We start from the raw sequence: 23,035 nt of genomic DNA, 5'->3' as shown, positions 1-23,035 counted from the left end.
CAGTGTCCCAGGGCAAATGTTGCTTCCTTGTCTGCTTCAGTGAAATCTGGGCCCCTTTGCTGGGGCAGTTGTTGAGGCCAGTCTTTTACAGTTTGCTCTGACCCCCAAAGGGCCCTTCTTAGCAGTCTCTTCCTGTTTCTCTGTGATACATCATCTGAGCTTGTGGTTTAGCTTGTTGCCCTCATGAAATTACTAGCGCCCTCTTACTTGCTTATCACCAGAACCTCAACTTTTAAGAGCGCCCTTAGGCTTGAACTTTCCCATGCACTGTTCCAAATATAGTTATTTCCCTTGAGAATTGGTGAGGCATTCTCTGTTCCTGTGGCCTCACTGCTCCACTGCTCTGGAGTTGGGGGCGAAAACGGTCCTTTCTCTTTGAGTGACACCCCTGTTTAGAAGCAGGGTGGTGGTCAGGAGCAGTATCTCTGGTCTCCTCTAGGTAAGATAATTAAATTCGGAGAAAATTAGTAGGGAATTTCAAGCCTGTGAACTGCCTTGAAGATGGTTCCATGTAAGGAGAGGGTCCCTGCTGCAGACTGTTTTCATCCTAGAAATTCTTACCTCACTTGGCAAAACCCTCCCTTATGGATGGAGAGTAAGCTCACCCTGTCAGTAGGTTGGCTGTGTCGAGAAACTGATCTGGACATAATACTTTGCTTCCCAAAAAAGCCTAGAGTGGCGTTTCATTTTGAAGGAACCCGTTTCACTCATTCTAGAGCGCAGAAGTAATTCCCCCTTGTACACGACTACATTTTTCAGCCTGATTGCCTGGCCAGTGTTCCTGTGCTGGGATGCAGGAAGAGAAGCCAAAAAAGTTCTCTGAAAAGTTTAAGTGTTCTCCTGACTTGTTTTAGGGCCTCTATGCAGCAGCTCACTGTGGCGTGGTTTTGTTAATATAATAGGTGAAACTAATTTACTTGTGTTCAAGAAAATACGTTTTTTTGCTCTTATGGTTGTAAAGCATTAAAGTAAATAAAAGTCAGCCTACTAGGAGACCTCAATCAACCATATCAGCGCATAAAATCCATTATCGGTAACCGTAAAATAATCATTTCAGCACCCCAGAAAAGTAGATTGTGTTTTTTCAGAGATTTGATGAGAAGTTAAATAGATATAGATTGCTTTGATATATAGAAGAGCAAGTCAGCTCTCTTTAGAAACATCGTTAGAGAAGTAGCACGTAATTGTAGATAGTGAGATTGTAAAGGACTTGATGAATTCTTCCAGAAGGCTTTGCTTCCATTCCTGTTTTCAATCACTGAGGTAGATACCAGATTTTCCGAAAATAATATAATATATATAAAATAAAATGGGTGTATTTTGTGACCTATCTTTTGTATAGTACGATATGAAACCGGCATTTATGAATCATTGTTTGTCAGAATACCACTAATTCCAAATCCTATAAACATGGGATCTTAGCTGGAATTCTATTGATACTGTATTATAGAAACTACCATTATCTAATAGTATTTATTAAGTGCCACTGGTTCCTTAGAATAATTAAAATTGATCTCAACTCTTCTAAACTATTTGAAAAACAGACTGTACTCTTAGTCCCAGTGGTCTCTTCACATTTCTGAGGCATTGACTAAATTTTAAATTTTATTATGGACTTTCAAACAGAAAGGAAAATTGGAAGAATGGTATACCAACCGCCTGTATACTCATCACCTGGATTCAACAACAGTAATTTTTTCCATGTTTGCTTCTTCTCTTGTGTGTGTGAGAATCATTTTAACTTCCATTGTGTTCCATGACGTTTTACTCCTGGGTTCTTTAGCATGCATCTCTGAAAAATAAGATGCGCTTGTTCAAAATGCAACATCATTGTCACACGTGGGAAAATTAACAATGATTTATTTACAAATGCCGTCTAATATCTGGTCCTGTATTCATTTACATTTTCCCAGTTTTTTAAACCTAAGCATCCAAGCTAGGTTTTTATATTATTTTTGTATTCTATTTTTTATTCCAGGACAGCTGTCTTTTAAATATTTTTGGTGATATTGCTGGGTTTTTTGCCCAACTTTTTACTTTGAAATTGTGAAATTTATGAACAGAGATTGCAGTGAACACTCACACTGTGCACCAGGGCTCACGGTTAATAACTTTGTCAGATTTCCTTTATCTTTCTTCTTCTCCTTTTTCACCTGAACTGTTTGAGCATAAGCTGTGGCTACGATAACACTTCACCTGGAAATACTAAACATGCTCCTGCTGCGAATAAGTATATTCTCCTACATAACCATAATATTTATCATTCCTAAATTTTGTAACATCACAATCTATGTTTAATGTTCCCAGTTATGCCAAAAATACCTTTTATAGCTTCTTTTTTTAAATACAGGATCCAGTCAGGGCTCATGCATTTCATGAACTGTTGTGTCTACACTATGTTTATAAAGTGGCTGTTATTTCTTTAGTCTTTTTTGTTTTTTGTCTTTCTTATGACTGACATTTTTAAAGATCTTAGGCTAATTGTCTATAGAATGTCCTATATTCAGGATTTGAGTGTTTTCTAGTGATTAGATTCAGTTTTAAGTGTTTTTAGGTGTAGGTGATGTGTACTTGAAAAAAACCTGTTTATTGGGGAATAACGTAGAATGGAAAAAAACGCATGTAAGTGTTCAGATAGATGAATTTTTGTGAATTGAACTTCTTTGTGTAATAATTCTCCCATCAAGAAATTGACTACTCGCAGCCCCTCCTAAGTTTCCTTTCCCCCTTTTGCTGTTACTACCGATACACTCTTGACTTGTAAGACCTCTGATTCATTTTTGCCTGTTTTGTGCTTTTATGTAAGTAGAGTCCTACACGTGTAGTCTTTCGCTCGTGGTTTCTTTTGCTCAGCATTTTGTTGGTGCGATTCATCTGTGTTACTGTGTGTCGTAGGATGTCCAGGCTCATTGGATAGTGTTCTCCTTGTGAATATACCGTGGTTTACCATTTCTGCTGTTGATGGGAATTTGAGTAGTTCCCGGATCGGAGCTACCATGAATAGTGCTGCACATGGACATCCTTGTACGTGTCTTCTCGTGAACAGGGGCATGCTTCTGTTGGGCGTATACCCGGAACAGAGCAGCCATGTCCTAGGCTCTGCAGATGCTCAGCTTTCGGGTATCGCCGGTTTTCTCTCGAGGTTGTGCTGGTGTTTCTGCTCTGCAGCATTATACCTGGTGGCACACAATGTCAGGTTGTCCCTTATTTGTGATGCTAGGTCTGCTCGCTTGGTTGGATGAAAGCCATCAGATCTCTTTATCGCCGAGAGCCGTTTTCACCGTTGTAATTAGATCTTTCCATTGCAGTGCACCTTATACCCTAAAGTAAGCTGTGGGGTGATGTTTTTTCAGATATTTTGAATAACCTCTTTCCCAACAGCATATCAGCCAGTCGTTTTAGTGTCCTTTGTTATTCCTTGCCTGAATCAGTTATAGGAAGGTAGGACAGGCTGCAGAATGGTGATTTATCAAATTGTATTACTTTCTTCCACGTTTATGACCTTGAAACAGCATATTCACTGTGAAGAAGAATATTAATTCTCCATTCACCCCACCCACCATCTTTTTTCCTTATGACATCACTGTGGGCTTATGGATTTAAAATTTTTTTGGAATATTATAATTCTTTGCTATCATTTTTAATGTTTAAATTGTCCCAAATTGGGCCACTAGGATTCCCCTTAAGCTCCTATGACCTTCTGTTATGATCCCGTTAGTCAAGAGTTTCCTTTTTGTCTGGCACAACAAGATGTTCCAGACCAATGTGGTATTTTTTTCCTTCCAGATTTGGAATCTGCCTTTTTCCCAAGGAACTCCAGTTCCTTTTAGCGGAGAATCGTACTGTTGTGCTTAAATCAGGGTGCCAGTTTTGTTCATTACTACAGTGGTACATGACAAGTCCAGGCCGGTTGTCTTACGTAATGCCCCACGTTCTGTATTTATCTGAATCTTTCTTCTTGGTCGAATTGAACTTGTTCCTTTGTGGCCCCAATTTCCTGTAGACTGAAAATTAAGTCTAAATCTTGATTAGGTTCAGGTTAAACACTTTTGGCATATGTACTTCATTAGGTGATTTTGCATACATCATTTGATGTCAGAAGATGCATAATGATGGGTTGTCTGGGAGTTGATGATGCTGCTTTGGAACACCGTGTTAAGGTGGCGACCTCCAGATTTCTTTGTTGTAGACGAGCAAGTAATCTGTAGAGAGGTATTTCACACAGATGAATAAATACTTTTTCCTCAACAGCCTTTCATGTAATGGTGTTAATGTCCTTCGATGATCTTTGGATCAACCATTTCACTGTTTGTAGAATAGGGATTTTCTTTTCTTTTTTGTAGAATCGTTTTCCTTTTTCTTTATTAATACGTGCATTAGTAGCCATTCTTTGTTAAAAAGGCTGGGGGAGATTTTCGTGATCCACTGAGGTTAACCTATAGTTTCTCCTAAGAAAGCAAGGTAAATGCTGAATGCTTTCACCTTAGGTACAAATTTTAGAGAAAGGAGCTGGTGACAAATTAGTTTCTCTCCCTCTTTTTTTTTTTTTTTAATCACTGCAGAACTCCTGGATATTTTTTTATTCAGTACTTTATAATCACAGTCATTATTCTTTTTGATGCTAAACCTGTCCCAAGTTTGCTCAGGGCACACTCCCATCAGGATATCGCCTCTGTCCTTTTGATAGGCTCCTTTTAGTGTTGAGAGCCTTCCTGCTTTCTAGAACAGAAAGATACCCCAGTCTCATCTTACACATTTCCCAACCCAGTCTTTGAAACTGCCAGCCATTCTTCCAAGAAGCTGTGGTTCCTTTTAATGGAGATTGAATTTAGAGACCAAGAAGAATTGGGTAGCCTGAGTTTATGTTGATAGTTCCAATTCAAATTTAACATGTGGTGTTGTCTTAACCTCTCTGATTTTGTATTTGTTTCTCTTTTTTGTGTTTCTTGATTACATTAGCATATTTCTGAACTCGCTTTGTATTATGATATACCTAAAGTAGATTCAACGTTACGGTATCAGTAGCCACAGTAATGACAGCTAATAAGTGAAGTTTATGATTCTTTTGTGATTCTTTTTTGGAACATCAGAAGTTCCATCAGAATACTGTGTTCAGAAATCACATGGAGTAATTTTCTTCTCTTACGTGGTTATGTTACCAGATTGACTTAACGTTCATTTATTTCTGTTGGCTTTGAATTTGAGGGTTTACTTCTTAATTGTAGTTTTTTAATAGGTGATACATTTATGTGAATCCAAAGTCAACCAAGGAGATCCACTTAGAGGAGCCTTCTTTCCACAGCTCCAGCCTGTTCCCTGCCCTGTGGTAATAACCATCTCGATTAGTATCTGTTAACATTCTTCTGGTGTTTTGTTTGGTTTTACAAAAATAAACAAATACATCTGCATAACCTTATTTTTCCTTTCTTTCACTAAGAGAAACATCCTGTGTACACTTTTTGGCACCTTTCTTCTTTCCCTAGAAACCTATCCAAGCAAGGTCACAGCCCTAGCATATCATAGAGAACCCTAATTCTTTGTTATTTCAGTCCCATGCTGTTTGGAAAGGACGGGCCGTAGCTTATTGAAGCGGCCTTTTGCTACTGCGCGTTGTTTGGATTATTTCTAATCTTGTACTGCCACCGGTAGTAACATTTTGTCATTGTGCGTGTGTAAAAGTATACTTTTGGGTAAAAGTATACTTTTATGGTTGATTTCACATGGTGCATCAAAGGGCCGAAGTTCATATAATGTTGCTAGATCTTGCCAAATTCCCTTCCCAGAGGTACTCAAGTTGGTGGGAGTGCCCTCATCCACAGCATGCCGTGCAGAGAGTGGTAGCAAACTTTTGGTTTTTTGACAATGGGTGAGAAACCTATCCCTGATTAATTTTTAAATTATTAGGAAGATGTTAGAGGAAGTGTCTTATTTTGGTTAACTTCTTTAGAGAGAGTTGTGTTTTGTATTTCTGCTCTATACAATTAAAAAACAATTTTTTTAAGTTTATTATTGAGAGACAGAGTGAGACAGAGCATGAGCATGGGAGGGGCAGACAGAGGAGACAGTTTGAGGCAGACTGCAGGCTCTGAGCTGTCAGCACAGACCCCAGCAAGGGGCTTGAACCCACCAACTGCGAGATCGTGACCCGAGCCGAAGTCGGATGCCCAACCGACTGAGCCACCCAGGTGCCCCTGCTCTATACAATTTTGAGAAACAAGTGACAGACTGATGCCGATGGCAACAGGAAAAGGAAAGGGGGGTGAGCATTTGAGGGGGTGACAGAAACGGCAGCACTGTGACCGTCCTGAAGTACTAGGAATGTTCTTAATGTAAATGATAAGGTGGAAAAATTGTCTTGCTAACAGACAGCATCTTGAATGACTCATAACATTTTTCTCAGTGAGAATATGAATCTGCTCTGTTAGATTTAGTGACTGAGTCCAGCTTATTGCCTTAAGAAAATACTTATTTAACCACCTAGTCTAACTGCTGGTCCGTAAGAAATGTTCTGTTTGCAATAAACAGGCCCTTTTTCCCTCACTGTGGAATAAATGTGTGATTTTGTTGTGTATGTGTGTGCATCATCTCATAGTTGCATTTTTATGGGATTAAAGGAATTTTTATTTAGATTTTAAGAGAAATATTCCTATCACTCCCTTTTTTTGGTAAGGTTGAGGCTTTTACCTGAGGTATAGTTAGGGAGGATAGAAAGTAAGCCTGGCTTGAGTGGTTTGGGGGGGTTGGTCACATATTGGCGCAAACCCAGTGTCCAGCACAAAGGGCCTTCCGGTGGCATCATTATCGTTCACCTCTCTTCATTGCCTACGATCCCTGGGGCTGTGGTAATGGATTGGGGAGCTGCTGTGCGACTCCTCTGACTTTATTCTCCTTCCATGATATGGACTAGAACCCTTCCTGAACTGTTTTTTTTTCCCCTGGCTTCATGGTTTGCAAGTGGACCCCTACCTGCTTTTAATAAGTTCCTGTTAGAGATCTGTACTCCAAAAATATTTCCTTTTGTGAGCACGCCATTCTCTATACGATTAAACAAAGGTAGGTTCTCAGGCTTCGCGGTCCCCGCTGTTCCACATTTTCATTCTCCCTCCTATGTTACACATTCACAAATTAGTAACAAGAAAGTACAGGGGAGGGTGAAAATGGTTTGTCACCTGCCAGGTGTCTTTGTCAGCACTAGAGCCACCCCTTTGGCACAGATTACGCAGCACATAATCTTTGCTGCTGTTCAGATTGTTTAAATCTGAATCCATGGATGAAACTAATGGATATGTTAGGCCACAAGTACTCGATTTAATAACATGAGAAGAGTTTTTTTTCTATTTGGTTGTAGATAATCATGACATTCAGTGTTACCATTTGTTGTTTTTTAAGCAAAACAATATTGTTAAATTTATTTATTTTAGAAAGTTTCTTTATTTTGAGGGACAGCGTGCATAGTTGCTCCCAAGCAAGGGAGGGGCGGAGAGAGAGGGAGGGAGAATCCCAAGCAGTGCAGAACCCAGTCGTGGGGTTGATCTCAACGAATCATGAGATCATGACCTGAGCAGAAACCAAGAGTCGGATGCTTAACCAACTGAGCCACCCAGGTGCCCCTTAAGGGTATCTTTACAAGATTTAAAAAGAAGATCAATAAACTTTATTATTCTGTTCTTGGAGTTTTAGTTTCAAAGGCTTTTTTTTTTTTTTTTGAAAAGAAGTTCACATATTACTTGACAGTCCTATCTCCTAGGATTAGTAAGTAAATCTGAGTATTTTTAATTAAAAAAAACTTTAAAATCGGGGTGCCTGGGTGGCTTAGTCCGTTAAGCGACCGACTCTCATTTTTTTTTTTTTTTTTAAATTTTTTTTTTTCCAACGTTTTTATTTATTTTTGGGACAGAGAGAGACAGAGCATGAACGGGGGAGGGGCAGAGAGAGAGGGAGACACAGAATCGGAAACAGGCTCCAGGCTCCGAGCCATCAGCCCAGAGCCTGACGCGGGGCTCGAACTCACAGACCGCGAGATCGTGACCTGGCTGAAGTCGGACGCTTAACCGACTGCGCCACCCAGGCGCCCCCCGACTCTCGTTTTCAGCTCAGGTCATGATCTCGCGTTTTGTGGGATCGAGCCCTGCATCGGGTTCTGTGCTGGCAGCCTGGAGCCTGCTTGGGATTCTCTCTCTCCCTCTTTCTCTTTCCCTTCCCCACTTGCTCTCTGTCTCAAAATAAATAAATAAAATTAAGTTAAAAAGAATAAAAGACTTTAGAGTTGAAAATCTCAAGCGTTTGTAGGCTAAAGATAGTGTAGGGAACCCCTGTGTGCTCATCTCTGAACTTCGGCATTGTCAACCCAGCCTTCCTTCCCCTTGCCACTTTTTGTTTGTTGGGTTTTCCAGAAACAGGCCCCTGAAACGGTGCCCTTTTACCTGTAAATAATTTTTTTGTTGGCTGATTCCATCAGATCTTGTATTAATTCAAAACTTAACACTACTGTGCTTTCTCAGGAAGTTTTCTAAATTATTAGTTCACAGAACTTCCTAAGAGAGTCTCGAACGTAAGGAGTCCTCCTCTTCTGAAGAATACTTGTTTTGGGGAAAGTTATCTTGCATTCAGGCATATAGGATTTGACAGAATGGTGAAGAAAAGGGGAGACGGTTGCTGTGAGTCCATTGTGACCGGAAGTGGTAGACTCCTGGGTTGTTTTCTCACTCCCGACACTAGGTGGTGCTCCAGCTCTAGAACAGGCGCGCGCCTCCACCCTGGCTCTGCTCTGCCCCCAGCACCCTGTGTAAGCTGTGTGTTCACAGCCCGTGAAGTCTGGATAAATGCTTTTCTTCTGCTGTTTGTTAGAGGTAATTTGCATTGAGGCATTGAATATGATCTTTATAAATGAGTCTTTGCTTCTTAAAGATTTAAATATTTTCTGGAACTTAAAGAAGCTTATGTTCTTTAGCTTCATTTTTATCTTAATAGTCTTACTCTACATGTGTGAAAACAATAACTTAGATTTACAAAAGTATTCGTTGTATCAGACTGACATTTTTCTTCAGTTATGTAGAGAAATCAGGCAATCGTGTATAGGCATGTACTATTTGATAAATATCTAGGTCGTATAATTAACAGTTTGTATGATGGCAAGTTCTCAGCATTTTGAAATATTTTTTTTATTTACTTTTAAGGCTAGGGATAACGTATTTGACTGAAGTAGGTAGCTTTGACAGTCATTTGTACAATTCAGTCAAAAAAGCCTCTTCTGAACAGCCCCTGAGCCAAGGGACTTTTGTATTGTAGTATGTCTTAAGGTGTGTTGTGAGACAATTGTCACTGATAGTAGTTAAGTTACTAGAGCATTATTTAAAATTTTTAAAAAATTTTTGTTTTTGAGAGAGCAAGAGAGCGCGAGTGAGCAAGCATGCGCACATGGAGGAGGGGCGGAAAGAGAGGGAGACAGACTCTGATGAGGCTCCAGGTCCTGAGCTGTCAGCACAGAGCCGGACGCAGGGTTTGAACCCATGAACTGCGAGATATGACCTGAGCCAAAGTTGGACGCTTAACTGACTGAGCCACCCAGGCACTCCAGTTACTGAAGCTTTGAGTCACTTACCTAAATATATTAGAGCAGAGGCAAGATAGTATCCCCAGCATAATGTTAATTTGGGGGGAGATGCAAAGGTGGAGTTACAGCTATGAGAACATTTTTCCTTAACGTTTCCTTTGTCAGCAGTTTCTAAAACTTGTCTCAGATCATAAGATCACAGCATTCTACGATATTAGACATGAAAGGATCTTAGCCATTGTGTAAATTTCTTATTTAGAGAGTTAAAGTAGGTTGTCCAAGATAAGGTGATGGTTAGTGGCAGGACGATGTCTGTAAATTGCCATGTTATTTACGCTAGACCACGGTGCTCAAGTCCAGAAAGGTGAAAGCAGGCCTCAATAATTAAGACAGGATAACTGACATTAGTGAATGAAATCTTCAGCATTAGCAGATTCTCCAGTAATTGGAACCTTTTTGTTGCTAAGGCTTTATGTACTCTGCTCGTTTAAAATGACCGTTTTCCCCAAGTCTATGGTGTTCCCGGTCTTCTCACACAGGGTGCTGTGCAGGACTTGACTGCTGCTGATGGCTCTCCTGGTGCCTCGGGAGCGCTCTATCCTTGCTGGATTCTTCTGTGACACGTGCCCTCGGACGACTGGTTTTTCCGCCAAAGTGTTTCTCTGTTTTAATCTTTTTTCCTTTATTTTCTTGCAGTCAGTCCTGAACTGTAGTAGCTTGTCTGGTTTCAGCATTCTTTTCCTCTCTAATCTGTGGCTTCTTAGTGTTTCCCTTAAAATCTGTATTGAGCACTTAACTGTGTGCCATGTACTCTTCGTGAGGCACTCAGCACAGTTGGCAGATGAGTGAGTAAGTCACGTAAAGATGCCTTGCTCTTGTGGAGCTCGCGGTCAGGGGTGGGAGGAGGTGGTCAGAAATGGTCATTTGAACAGTAAGCATCAGAAATTAGTAAATTATGTAGCAGGTTAGCAGGGGAGGAGCGTTAGGGAAAAGCAGAGTGGGTATAAAGGAGGAGTGCAAATACTAATCGTTGGCTTGGAAACTAGATTGCCAGGTGTATTGTTACTTAGGTAGTTGTGAGGAGGAAGGCGGGAAAAGGCACTTCAGGGATTTTTCTGTGGGTTGTGGACATAGCATGCTGTTTGCCATCCTCACTTTGACCTTTCCTGCTCTCCTCTGGGGGTTTTGTCTTAAGTGTCAGTATCTGAAATTCTGGAGTGGCGTGATAATGGCCTGCCGGGTATGTAACAGCTATCCTAGTTAACATAAACATGCCCACGTTGTTTCCTGAAAGCTGAGGGATGCAGCAGTGAAATGGAATGGTGGGTGTCGGATGGCGTGTTTCGCATCAAATGCACGTTGATTCTTGATGAACCCGACGCTGCATTCCTGCTTTCAATCTTACCTGTGTCTGTGTGGCTTTGGGCCAGTTTTCTGATGGCTCCGCTTTATTCGGTTCAGGTTCCTCATTTGTAAACATGGGGGGAAACAGTGCAGAGGAGTTTGTCATGAGGATTAAATAGAGGCGAAGGTGCTCGGCCAAAGAGTCATTGACTACACCCCAGTTGCTAGAATGCGGGTGATAAACGGCTAGGACTCATCAGAGACACTGAGGTCATGGGCAAGTAAGGGATACTGTTGGCCCATCCCACCGGCATTTGCAAATGAAGTTCTGTTTTTCTTTGTTTCATTTTTCCATTGTAATTCAAATATTTGTTCAAATGAAAAGATCACATACGTTTGAAATTTTATGTTTCATTAGAATTAGTTCAAAGGAAAATAATATTCAAAACCAGTTTGGTTCATCAGTATGTAATTTTAGTCTTCTAAAGCCTGTTATACTACATAAAACTTATAAAAGGTATTACTTGGTGAAGATTTATACGTATGGTTTTGTTTGTTTGTTTTACCGTTTATTCAGTTTTTAGAGAGAGAGAGAGACTGAGCATGAGCAGGGGAGGGGCTGAGAGAGAGGGAGACACAGAATCTGAAGCAGGCTCCAGGCTCTAAGCTGTCAGCACAGAGCCCGATGCGGGGCTCGAACTCATGAGCTGTGAGATCATGACCTGAGCTGAAGTCAGACACTTAACCGACTGAGCCACCCAGGTGCCCCTAAACATTTATTTCTGAATTGCTTTACTTACAAGGGGAGAAAAAGGAACTGTGGATGTTTCTGTGTTGGTTTTTTTCCACTTGTAATACAGCGTCCTGCCTATTCTTAGAGTATATCTCTCTCCTTCTGAAAAATTAGCTCATTATTCTGTCGTAACGTGTAGCATACTTTGTGCTGTTACACCTACTTCTAAAAATATGGTGCCAGGACCCGAAGAAACACGCAGGGCTCAGCAGAGCGTCTGGCACCGAGTAGGGGCCCAGGGAGCATGCGCTGCAGGAGTGAGCAGCCGAGTGGCTTGTTCTTGAGAAACAGCTGGAGAGGGAGCTCACCTCTTGCCAAATGGAAAACTACTCAGAAGGAAAATCGTGTTCTTGAAACTCGTGACGTGAAGCAAAAGGAGAATTCAAATGATGTCAAAAGCCCTTGACAGTTGTCCTTCTGTAATAAGTAAAAGCTGTTTTGGATTTCCTGAAAGAGAGTGTTGAGAAATCTGCCTACAATGAGTTAAGCACGTGTTAGTGAGTGCAAAGCTCAGGTGATAGGAATAATCTTGTCGTGAGCACAATTTGTCTTTAGCTCTTGTATGTTAGCTCTGCTTTTTCCATTAAATCTGCGGAACCTCAAGTTTTATGACCTCCTGGTAATGACCTAACAAGCGAACAATACCGCCTATTGATAACTAGTCTAAACAAGGAGAGTTTGTGTTTTTGCTATGGTAATTCATTTGATATGCCAAATAATTTTAGGCAACTGCTTGCACGACTAAAAAGTAGTTGACCTTATTTTAGTCAGTAGTTGTAAAAGTAAAAAGTATGTATTCTATACCTATTAATCCAGAGCATAATTCTGCCTTTAAGGGAAATAGGGGAGATATATTTGTATAGGTCTGTAAATATTGGTGTGTGTGTGTGGGGGTGTGTGTATTTGTGTATATATATATGTTTTTATGACAGTCATTCTAGAAATTGGTCAAAAGTTTATACTTAGCATGGCTCCATGTTCGTTTCTTCTGGGCTGTGGAGAAGTGTGATTTTTCTATTCAGTCATATAATGTACCTAGTGTGATGTGGAGACACTGGATCTTGCGTGAAATAAGTGATTTGATAAGTGTGTAAGTAGTACCTATAACCATTATTAATATGTTAGTAAAATTAAGTATTAGCTTTTAATAATTAAATCATACTTAAATACTTACAGATAAACATACTTATAAATAAAAATGAATACTTAAATGATAAATTAGTGATAATACATTCTATTTCTTAGTATCTTGACCAGAGGGCTTTTATTTTGTTAAAGTTTTACTATTTTTATTTATTTTTAACAATTTTTAATGTTTATTTATTTTTGAGTGACAGAGAGAGACAGAGCACGAGCGGAGGAGGGGCAGAGAGAGAGGGAGACCCAGAATCTGACGCAGGCTCCAGGCTCTGAGCATTCAGCACAGAGCCTGATGTGGGGCTCGAACTCATGAACTATGAGATCATGACCTGAGCTGAAGTCAGATGCTTAACCGACTGAGCCATCCAGATGCCCCTGTTTTTATTTAGAGTGAGAGTGAGAGAGAGAGAGAGAGAGAGAGAGAGAGAGTGAGAGTGAGTGAGAGTGTGTGCTTGCATGGCTGAGGGGCAGAGAGAGGGAGGGATAGAGAGAGAATCCCAAACAGGCTCCGTGCTGTCAGCACAGAGCCTGATGTGGGGCTTGATCCCAAGAACTGTGAGATCATGACCTGAGCTGATACCAAGAGCCGGACGGACACTTAACCAACTGAGCCATCTAGGCAACCCTAATCAGAGGGCTTTTTTTTTTTTTTTTTTTTTTTTTAATTTTTTTTTTTTTTTTCAACGTTTATTTATTTTTGGGACAGAGAGAGACAGAGCATGAACGGGGGAGGGGCAGAGAGAGAGGGAGACACAGAATCGGAAACAGGCTCCAGGCTCTGAGCCATCAGCCCAGAGCCCGACGCGGGGCTCGAACTTACGGACTGCGAGATCATGACCTGGCTGAAGTCGGACGCTTAACCGACTGCGCCACCCAGGCGCCCCATCAGAGGGCTTTTAAAATAAATTTTGTTTTGATTATTGTTTCCTGCTGATTTTTATTTCTAGGTTTTGTATTTTCTGCTTATCCCTAATTCTTACACAGATTTTTGGAAGACACCCAGTTTTTCAAGGGCAATTTGAATTCTTTTACCCAACTTAGTGGCATTTAAAATGATCCCTGGTTTTTCCTTCAGTCTCTTGAGTGGTTGTTCCTCAAAGATACTTACTGGAGGGGCTCAGTCGGTTAAGCGTCCAGCTCTTGATTTTGGGTCAGGTCATGATCCCAGGGTCATGGGATTGAGCCCCATGTTGGGCTCTGTGCTGGGCAGGGAGACTGCTTGGGATTCTCTCTCTCCCTCTGCCCCTCCCCTGCTTGCACTCTGTCTCTCTAAAAATAAAAAAAGAAAAAATCTTACTGGAAGTTTCCCTGCAGGAAATTAAAGGTGTTCCTGGAGGACACTGGCCCTCCTGAGAAGATCAAATGACAAGGGCACAGGTGGTTTCTTCAGTGATAGCAGTTCTAGGTTACTGGTGACTGCTTCTCTCTGGTTGTGGCATCTCACCTTGACCAGATGTGATCCATTTCTACAAAGTAGCCAGAGGCCATGAAGAAACATAGGGGAGAAAGGAAAGAACGTGAATATTCATTTATTCGTTTATGAATTAAGTCATGAATGAATGAATGCACGTAGTCATTTAAGCAGCAAATACTGAGTTCCTACTTTGTGCCAGGCATTATTTTAGACTCTAGGGATGCAACATAGTGAACAAGACAGAAAATTTCTTACCCTCAGCTTATATGCTAGTGAGAAAGTAAAAAGTATAGTGTCAGGGTAGTATGTGCTGACAGTTAATGAAGAAGAGGGGAGGGATAGAGTTGGTGATGGTGACAGTTACCTAAGGCGAAGGGGAAGAGGCTCTGAGGGGAGGGGCTCCTTGGCAGACGCCTGGATAAAGAGCATGCACCTGTATTTTGTCAGGCGGTATGTTTCAGTCTACAGGAGAGGCGGGACATGCTCACACGGGGTCAGGGACACTGGTGAGGCTGGGGAACAGAGCATGGGATGTCCTCCTCATTTATGTTACTTGTGAATGTATTTTTTTCTTTTTTCTTTTTTTTTTAAGTTTATTTTGAGAGAGAGAAAGTGAGCACAAGTCAGGGAGGGGCAGGGAGCAGGAGAGAGAGAATCCCAAGCAGGCTGCAAGCTGTCAGCAAGGAGACCGACCTGGGACTCGACCCTGTGACCTTGAGATCAGGGCCTGAACCCAAATCAAGAGTTGGACCTTTTTTTTTTTAAGTTTTTTTTAATGTTTATTTATTTTTGAAGGAGACAGAGACAGAGTAGTACTTTGTATGAGTACTCTACATGAGTAGTTATAAGCAAGTAGTTATAAGCAAAGCAATTCTACTTTGACAAATAGGTATAACTCACTGATGCTCTCTAGTTTAGAAAAAAAACTGGCTTATCTTGTAAAAATTGCTGTCTAGTGTTCCTTTTTTGTTAAAATATAGGAATTTAACATGGTTCCTGATGAAACAGGAAAGGCATTTGAGGAATATAGTAGCTTAAATTCTTACGCGTTGAATGTTTTATGTTACGAAGATCATTAGATGATTATCGTTTTACAGGAATATTTTGACAAAACCGGTAGTGGACGTTCTTCGCTCCCTTTGTTTCCTACCCTGCTGCCCCCACCCCATCCACCAGCATAACTGGTAGGGTTAACAGCAAGGCTTGGGAAAAGAAAGAACTTGCTAATCATAACTGACAGGAAGTTAAACTACAATTTTGTGTGCTTGGAAAACTGTTGAGAAAATTTTGGTAAGCATTAAGTGCTTCTCTGGAAGGAATGATGTGTTACCACACAGCTACCGATGTGGCTGGAAGTGGTGAGAACACTTGGAAGAGAAGCAAGGTCAGTAAGTAGCTGTGGAACATGAGAACTGTTCTGGGTCTATCCTTTTCCCTTTTTTAGAGGCCTGAGAGATTTTTGAAATAGTACTGAGGCTCTTTATGCATGGATGCTAAATACAGAACATAATCCTTATTTAAAAAAAAAATGCGAGAGTAGACAGAATCGCTGACGATTAAAATTTTTGTGAATTTTAGCAAGTGAGTCCCAAGTAATAATGTTATTAATGTTGTTATGGGAAATCTTACCTGTTTGCGTTTGAAAAGCCAAATATCAGGCTGATTGTTCTGTTTCCAGCTATATTAAATCAACATTTCTTAGAAGTGTGGTCTTTAAAATAGACACATAGGAAGACAAAGACTATGGCTATATTTACCTCCAGTTGTTTCTAGAATGATGAAGTACGTTCCTGTCTGTAAAGTCAGATATTTTATAAACATAGTGAATTCTTTATTTTCTCAACATTTTGCCTAAATATCTAAAATAGGATCTTTCCTTAAACTTACTAGCTGACTGTGCCCATAACATAATATTTTTAAAATAGCCACATTAGTATAACCGTGTTAGAAAAGTGGTATTAATGTGGATTGTTGACGGTGGCCATAATCTTTGTTGTTGTTGTGACAGTATAACCGTGTTAGAGAAGTGGTATTAATGTGGATTGTTGACGGTGGCCATAATCTTTGTTGTTGTTGTGACAGTATAACCGTGTTAGAGAAGTGGTATTAATGTGGATTGTTGACGGTGGCCATAATCTTTGTTGTTGTTGTGACAGTATAACCGTGTTAGAGAAGTGGTATTAATGTGGATTGTTGACGGTGGCCATAATCTTTGTTGTTGTTGTGACAGTATAACCGTGTTAGAGAAGTGGTATTAATGTGGATTGTTGACGGTGGCCATAATCTTTGTTGTTGTTGTGACAGTATAACCGTGTTAGAGAAGTGGTATTAATGTGGATTGTTGACGGTGGCCATAATCTTTGTTGTTGTTGTGACAGTATAACCGTGTTAGAGAAGTGGTATTAATGTGGATTGTTGACGGTGGCCATAATCTTTGTTGTTGTTGTGACAGTATAACCGTGTTAGAGAAGTGGTATTAATGTGGATTGTTGACGGTGGCCATAATCTTTGTTGTTGTTGTGACAGTATAACCGTGTTAGAGAAGTGGTATTAATGTGGATTGTTGACGGTGGCCATAATCTTTGTTGTTGTTGTGACAGTATAACCGTGTTAGAGAAGTGGTATTAATGTGGATTGTTGACGGTGGCCATAATCTTTGTTGTTGTTGTGACAGTAGCACCGAGCCATTTTCATACTGATCAGACACTGTGATGGGATTTGTTAGAAGGCCTCTGTTTCTAGATAACATGTATCTGTTTCTGTTGTCAGGTACAGTGTGTGTACGAAATAGATTTTGCAGTTATATTTGCTCTTTTTATAGTTCCTTTTCAGAGTATTACCATTTGTCTTGAATATCATGTGTAATTTCACAATGAAAGAATTTACTAAGTAAATGAAGGGCTCTGGCAGTGGGTTTTCTGGGGCACGAATCAAGAAGCAGCATTTTTGGACCTTTCTCATGTCCTTTGAATAGGAGAGTGTGTGCCTTGTGATTTCTTATTCTGTTTTTACTGCTTTGGGAATTCAGAACTTTTACTTATTAGTACTTCATGTTTTGGCAGCTTCCAACAGGGTGAGAAATTTTAGGTCTGTTTTGAAAAAGCTGTGACAGGAATATTATATACACCTGTGACAAAGATGTATGTAAGTTATCGGACCGGCAAGGAGACCTTAGTTTTCTTGGAGAGTAATTTATATGCTTCTGTTTATTGTTATTTAAAGTAACCTCCATCCCAACTGATACATCACTTGCTTCCGAAACAGAACTACTCCTAAGTTCTGAAGTTTAACGTGTAACTGTAGTTAGCACGCACATGGTGGAGAAAAAGCACAGACACTGTGAAATAGCACATTTCTCATTCTGAAATACACAGTCGCCGAACCTCATTTTTCTCCACTGTTGCAACTAGCTGGCCTTTCAGTTACCACTTTTTACTCCTAGGAGGAAGGGTAGGAGGGCTTGTCTCTTGTTGGGCGACTGTGAAAAGAATCTGAGACCACAAGGTTGCACTTCACATTTCAAAAGAATTAATTTGTTTCCTACCAGCATTATGAAAACTTAGAGTTTTGGTATATCTTAGGGGCACCTGGGTGGCTCAGTGGTAGAGTTTGTGACTTTGATCTCGGGGTCATGAGTTCAGACCCCACATTGGGCGTAGAGCTTACTCAGAAAAAATAAAGTTGTGGTATATCTTGCACTTTCAGAAAGTTCTCTTTTTTTTAATTTTAATTTTTTTATTTTTTAATTTTTTTTCAACATATGAAGTTTATTGTCAAATTGGTTTCCATACAACACCCAGTGCTCATCCCCAAAGGTGCCCTCCTCGATCAATACCCATCACCCACCCTCCCCTCCCTCCCACCCCCCATCAACCCTCAGTAGAAAGCTCTCTTAACAGTTAATATCTAATTGCATATTGGTATTTAAATTAAGAAAATACTTAAGTACACCCTGTTAGCTAGGGCCTGGATGATACTAGTTAATTACATGGCTTTGGGGTGCGTTGGTCGCATTTTACAAATGTAGTTGCTTTAGTTTTGTGGGGAGGAAGCGTCTGATAGTACTTTTTTAAACTTTATTATAGAAAAATGGAAATATTCACAAAGTAGGAGTCGTATAAGGAATCTGCATATATTCATTTCCGGTCCTTACCGGTTTAATATAATGGCCAGTCTTGTTTTATCTGTACGCTTCCCTACAGTAGTTTCCTCCGACCCCCAGTGATTTTGAAGGAAATCCCAGACATCATGTAATTTCATTGAGAAATATTTCAGTGTGTATCTCTAAAGGAGAATCAAATTATCTGTATTCCCTATGAGTACTAGCTAGCTTTGTTGTGGAGAGGAAGTTCAAGAGTGCTGGGAAACGGGCCTGCTATTGCATTTTATTGTGGTTATTTTGCATTTAGAAAGATCAAGAGTTTATACTACTTGGGCATTTTATTATTACAGTAACTCTCAAGTAACTCTCAGAGGATTTGAAATGTTGATTTTATAAATAATATCTAAAAAACATTATGAATTACCATCATGAATATGTATGAAGTTGTGTGACAGTCCTCATTTCTGAGCTGACCAGCAGCTTGCTTTGTGGTCTGTCCGTGGCTCCCCGCTGCCCCTCCAAGATTTTTGTTTCTTTCTTTAAATGCTGAGAACCAGCAAGTGTATAACGCTTAGCATGTTTCACATTTGAGCTGAGATTCCGTAAGCCTCCCTGTGTCAAAGGAAGCGACAGCAGAGAGACCAACGGTGCATGTGGGCTGCACGAGAGAAGGGAAGACAGGAGGGGGTATCACGGCAGCCAGGCCCCCGGGTGGGGGTGCCTCCCCTTCTTTCCCTCTTGCTCACCCAGCCTCCTCTCCTGGTCTTGACTTGTTAGCTTTTTTCTTGGTTCCCCTTTAGTGTCTGTCTTTTCCTTCTCTCAGCCTTGCCTTAATTTTGCCAGTGGCATTCATCACCAGGAAGGTTGCTCATCCCTCCCTTGGAAGGGTTGTAAGATGAAACTTTAAAAAATGAAAGCTTTTAGGACTCATTTGTTGTGCTTTAATTTGGTTTCTGTACAGGTTTTTCAAAATGTTTACTTTAATTCAGGTAGCTCAGTACCAGCTATGGGTAGATTGAACTTTTTTCTACCTGTGGATGAGTTACACAATGTATTAAAGCCATCAATTTTAGAGACTTTAAGGTTTACTCTAGATGCTGTTATTGAAAAAACATGTAATAATAATTTTTCCTCTTTTGTTGTCTTTTGCTGCCCATTTATTGGATGAAACGGATTCGGTTCAAATGTGGCTCTGCAGTTCACAAGATTCCTTTGCAGCTCACCTTTGGAGGTAAGCGTTTATTCACTGACCTTCATACTAGAATCGCTAATTGGACACGTCACTATTGGTATATTTTGTTAGGCATTTATTTGATAGTTTAGAGGTGATCATTTTGTTTTAACACATATGAATGTTGATGAATGAGATGAATTCCAGTAAGTTACAGAACTGTTCACCTTTATAACAGGTCATTGCTTCTTTTTAAATACATTTTCTTTCTTTAAACAAACTGAAATCAGTCTTTCATTGTAAAAAGCCTTATTGTATCTGCTTCCTTAGTAACTGACACTAGCCTTACTCTGTCTTAACTGTGCTGGCATGAAAAGAGAGCTAGAGGGGTCATGGGTGGAGGGGGCGCTGTCAGGGAAGTTTCTGTTGGTTTAAGAGTGCTATTTCAAACCCCCAAATTGATAAGGGAAGAGCAAAGGACTTACTGAGCTTCTCTTAAACACAGGCATGTTCTCTCCCTCTGTCTCCCTTTCCCTCCTCCCTCCCCTCCCCCTCTGACTCCCTTCCCCTCCTCCCTCCTCTCCCCTCTCCCCTCTCCCCCCTTCTCCCTTTCCCTCCTCCCTCCCTCCCTCTCTCTCTCCCCTCTCCCTCTTTCTCCCTTCCCTCCCCATCCTCCTCTCCCTCCCCTCCCTCCCCTTCGTGCCCCTCCCCTCCCTCTCTCATTGCTTCACCCACTTTCACATTCAGCCATCATCAAGGTTCTGCAGTGTAGAGCGGAGACTGCAGTGGTCACATTGTGAGATAAAGGTATTCAGGGCAGCAGCTGTCCTGTGAGTTGAGGCGGATAACCGGATATCCGGTTATCCAGATAACTTGTAGGATAACTTGTAGAAGTTGGGTGAGGCTTCGAGGAAGGAGGAGGAAAGAGAAGGCAGAGGAGAGTGTGGAGAGATGCTTGCACTCAGAACCAAAGCTTGATTTCAGAGCCTGCCTTCCCTCACTAGCCACACTGGGCAAATCGCAACTTCCCTGAGCCTGGCTTTCCTTATCTTTGAATGCAAATGATAATTCCTCCTTCACCAGTGAAGCGGTGGACATGGCAGCGGTTTTGAAAGTGCTACTCAAACCTTAGTAATATTTTGTATTTTCCTCTTGGGCTGTACTGCAGCCCACCCAGTAAGACTCTGTTTCTGCCTTTCCCTTCTCTTACTTGGGAGTAATGGAGGCATGGTTGGCCCATGAGCAAGTCATTGCATTTTTTGGTTAATCTCAAAGTGGAAATGGTAAGACTTCATGGTTATTAAAATGAAACGAAAGAGCGTATGGGAAACACTGAGTACAATGCCTGTCACATAGAATTTTAAGTAAAATTTAGTGCAAAAATGAAAAAGCCAAACTGTAAGAAACTTGACGACAGTATAAATTATATAATCTTTTTAGTTGATGAAGCATTTTTATTTTTATTTTTTTAATTTTTTTTTTTTTAACGTTTACTTATTTTTGAGACAGAGAGAGACAGAGAATGAACAGGGGAGGGGCAGAGAGAGAGGGAGACACAGAATCCGAAACAGGCTCCAGGCTCTGAGTGGTCAGCACTGAGCCCGACGCGGGGCTCGAACCCACGGACCGTGAGATCATGACCTGAGCCGAAGTCGGACGCTTAACCGACCAAGCCACCCAGGCGCCCCGATGAAGCATTTTTAAAGCATAGCAGAATGAGAAGTATCACAAAGGAAAGGATAGAAAAATAAAATTTGCTTCTGTTAAAAATCCTTAATTTTCTTCATGAAAACAGGTATAGTTAAAAGGCAGTTTGGGGAAAGTGTGATAAAAAGGTTATATTTAATGTACTATTTTTTTGCATAATTTTTGGTTGGATTTGATGAGCTAGTTTATGTGAAATACAAATGGTAATAAATGTTCTAAAAGTTTAACCTTGTAAGTAATCAAAGAAATGTAGTTTAAAACAATAGTGATAAATGGTTTTTTACCTATCAAGATACCTTTTTTTTTTTTAAATGAATGCTTGGGGAGATGGGATGTTTTTAAACTTTACCATTTACAGAAATGGGTTTGGGCATCTACGTTAAGACCTATACATTCATACCTTGCAGTTGTGTGCTTGAATAATTCTTGTCTAAGAATCACTGCCAGAGAAATAAAGATGGGGACAAAACTGGCATAAATGTTTATTACAGCATTATGGTGAAAAATTTATAAACAGTGTAAATGAGGAACATTAGGAGAAGGTCAAGTAAATAATGGTACAGCCAGCCATATTATTGATAGAACATGCTACAGCCATTAAGATGGGCATCCTGCATATACATGTTGGTGAGTACATATTGATGAACAAAACAACGTAAGATACTTTTGCTATGTTGAGATAGAGGTAGGGTGCAAAATTATAACGCAGATCTCAATTGAAAAATAATTTAAGCATACAGAAATTAGTTAGGAAGGAGATACACAACATGTTACATTGTTTTACCCTTTTCTTTTCCATGAAGGAGCCACAGTGGGGAGAAGAGATACCTTGGTAGGTTTTTAGCGGTGGCTCTTATAGTCAGCGTTTGGGAAGTACATCAGGGAAGTCTCTGATTGATGTGCAAACAAGGTCTAGTCTTGGTGGGGGGAAAAGGCAGGTGAGGAAATTGCAGGAGCTCAGGTGAGGAGAATGCTGGTGAGGTTTAAGGCTGGACTCTTGATTTTAGCAAGAGCTTCTGAGGAGTAACCAGGAAGAATGGTCTGACTGATTCGGACACGGAGTGAACAAGGAGGCTGGGGCTTGATGTCCGCTGCGTTGGGGCAATATCACTAAACGGTGGCAAAGAGACTTCTGAATAGATTTCACTTACAGACTTCTCTCAAATGCAAGCCCGATGAAAGAGGACCCTGTTTTTCTTGCTTCCTTGTGTTTCTAATTTTAGTATAGTAAGTAGTACATCGGAGGCAGTGGATAAATATTTGTTGAATGGATGGATGAACGAATGAATGAATAAGCCAGGAGGGGCTGAGGCCACAAGCAGCAGGCTTTTTATCCATAACTTGGCAGGAGTCAGCTAAAAACACACGAGGCCTAATATTCGTGTTTCAATATGGTAAACGGTCTTCCTGGCAAGACTGTAGCCGTTGAAGATCAGGATCTTTGTCTTTTCCATCTTTGGATGCTCTCAGGGATAGGGCTTAGAGTTTTCCAACCATACACCTAGAGTTGCACCGAACAAATATTTTTTAAGATCACATCTGGCTAAATATTGGGAATCCCTATGTACGGAAACTTTAATTTTTGGTGAAAAACAAGGGAAGATACGATGAAATTTTAGTGATAGTTTTTGTCATTTTCTGACCTGCTTTTTCCGCTTAATAATCTAGAGTTGTGTTTTACTTGGTTAAATATCTGTTTTTGTACTGAGCTTATGGACATGGGAAAGGGGAAAAAAAATCAAAATTAGAGATGACCAATGTGCTTTACTTTTCTTGAAGTATTTGGGAAATACTTGGAGAGCTTTCTGTTG

At 40.5% G+C, this 23,035-nt stretch overlaps 1 protein-coding gene across 9 annotated transcripts in view; it reads left to right on the top strand.

Annotated features, from left to right (window-relative positions):
• ATE1 (arginyltransferase 1) overlaps positions 1-23,035 on the top strand; it is a 155,879-nt gene that overhangs the window by 28,294 nt on the left and 104,550 nt on the right. For all 9 annotated transcript variants that reach the window (XR_007145215.1, XM_047824519.1, XM_047824520.1 and 6 more), the window contains one exon: positions 19,545-19,577. Coding sequence is in view for 8 of the 9 variants with exons in the window: in XM_047824519.1 (XP_047680475.1) it covers positions 19,545-19,577 (33 nt within the window). In the remaining variant the exon portion in view is untranslated. The remainder of the gene's footprint in view (positions 1-19,544; positions 19,578-23,035) is intronic.

The sequence above is a fragment of the Prionailurus viverrinus genome, chromosome D2 (assembly GCF_022837055.1).
Source record: "Prionailurus viverrinus isolate Anna chromosome D2, UM_Priviv_1.0, whole genome shotgun sequence".
NCBI classification, from domain to species: Eukaryota; Metazoa; Chordata; class Mammalia; order Carnivora; family Felidae; genus Prionailurus; species Prionailurus viverrinus.
This window is presented reverse-complemented; position numbering and strand designations above follow the sequence as displayed.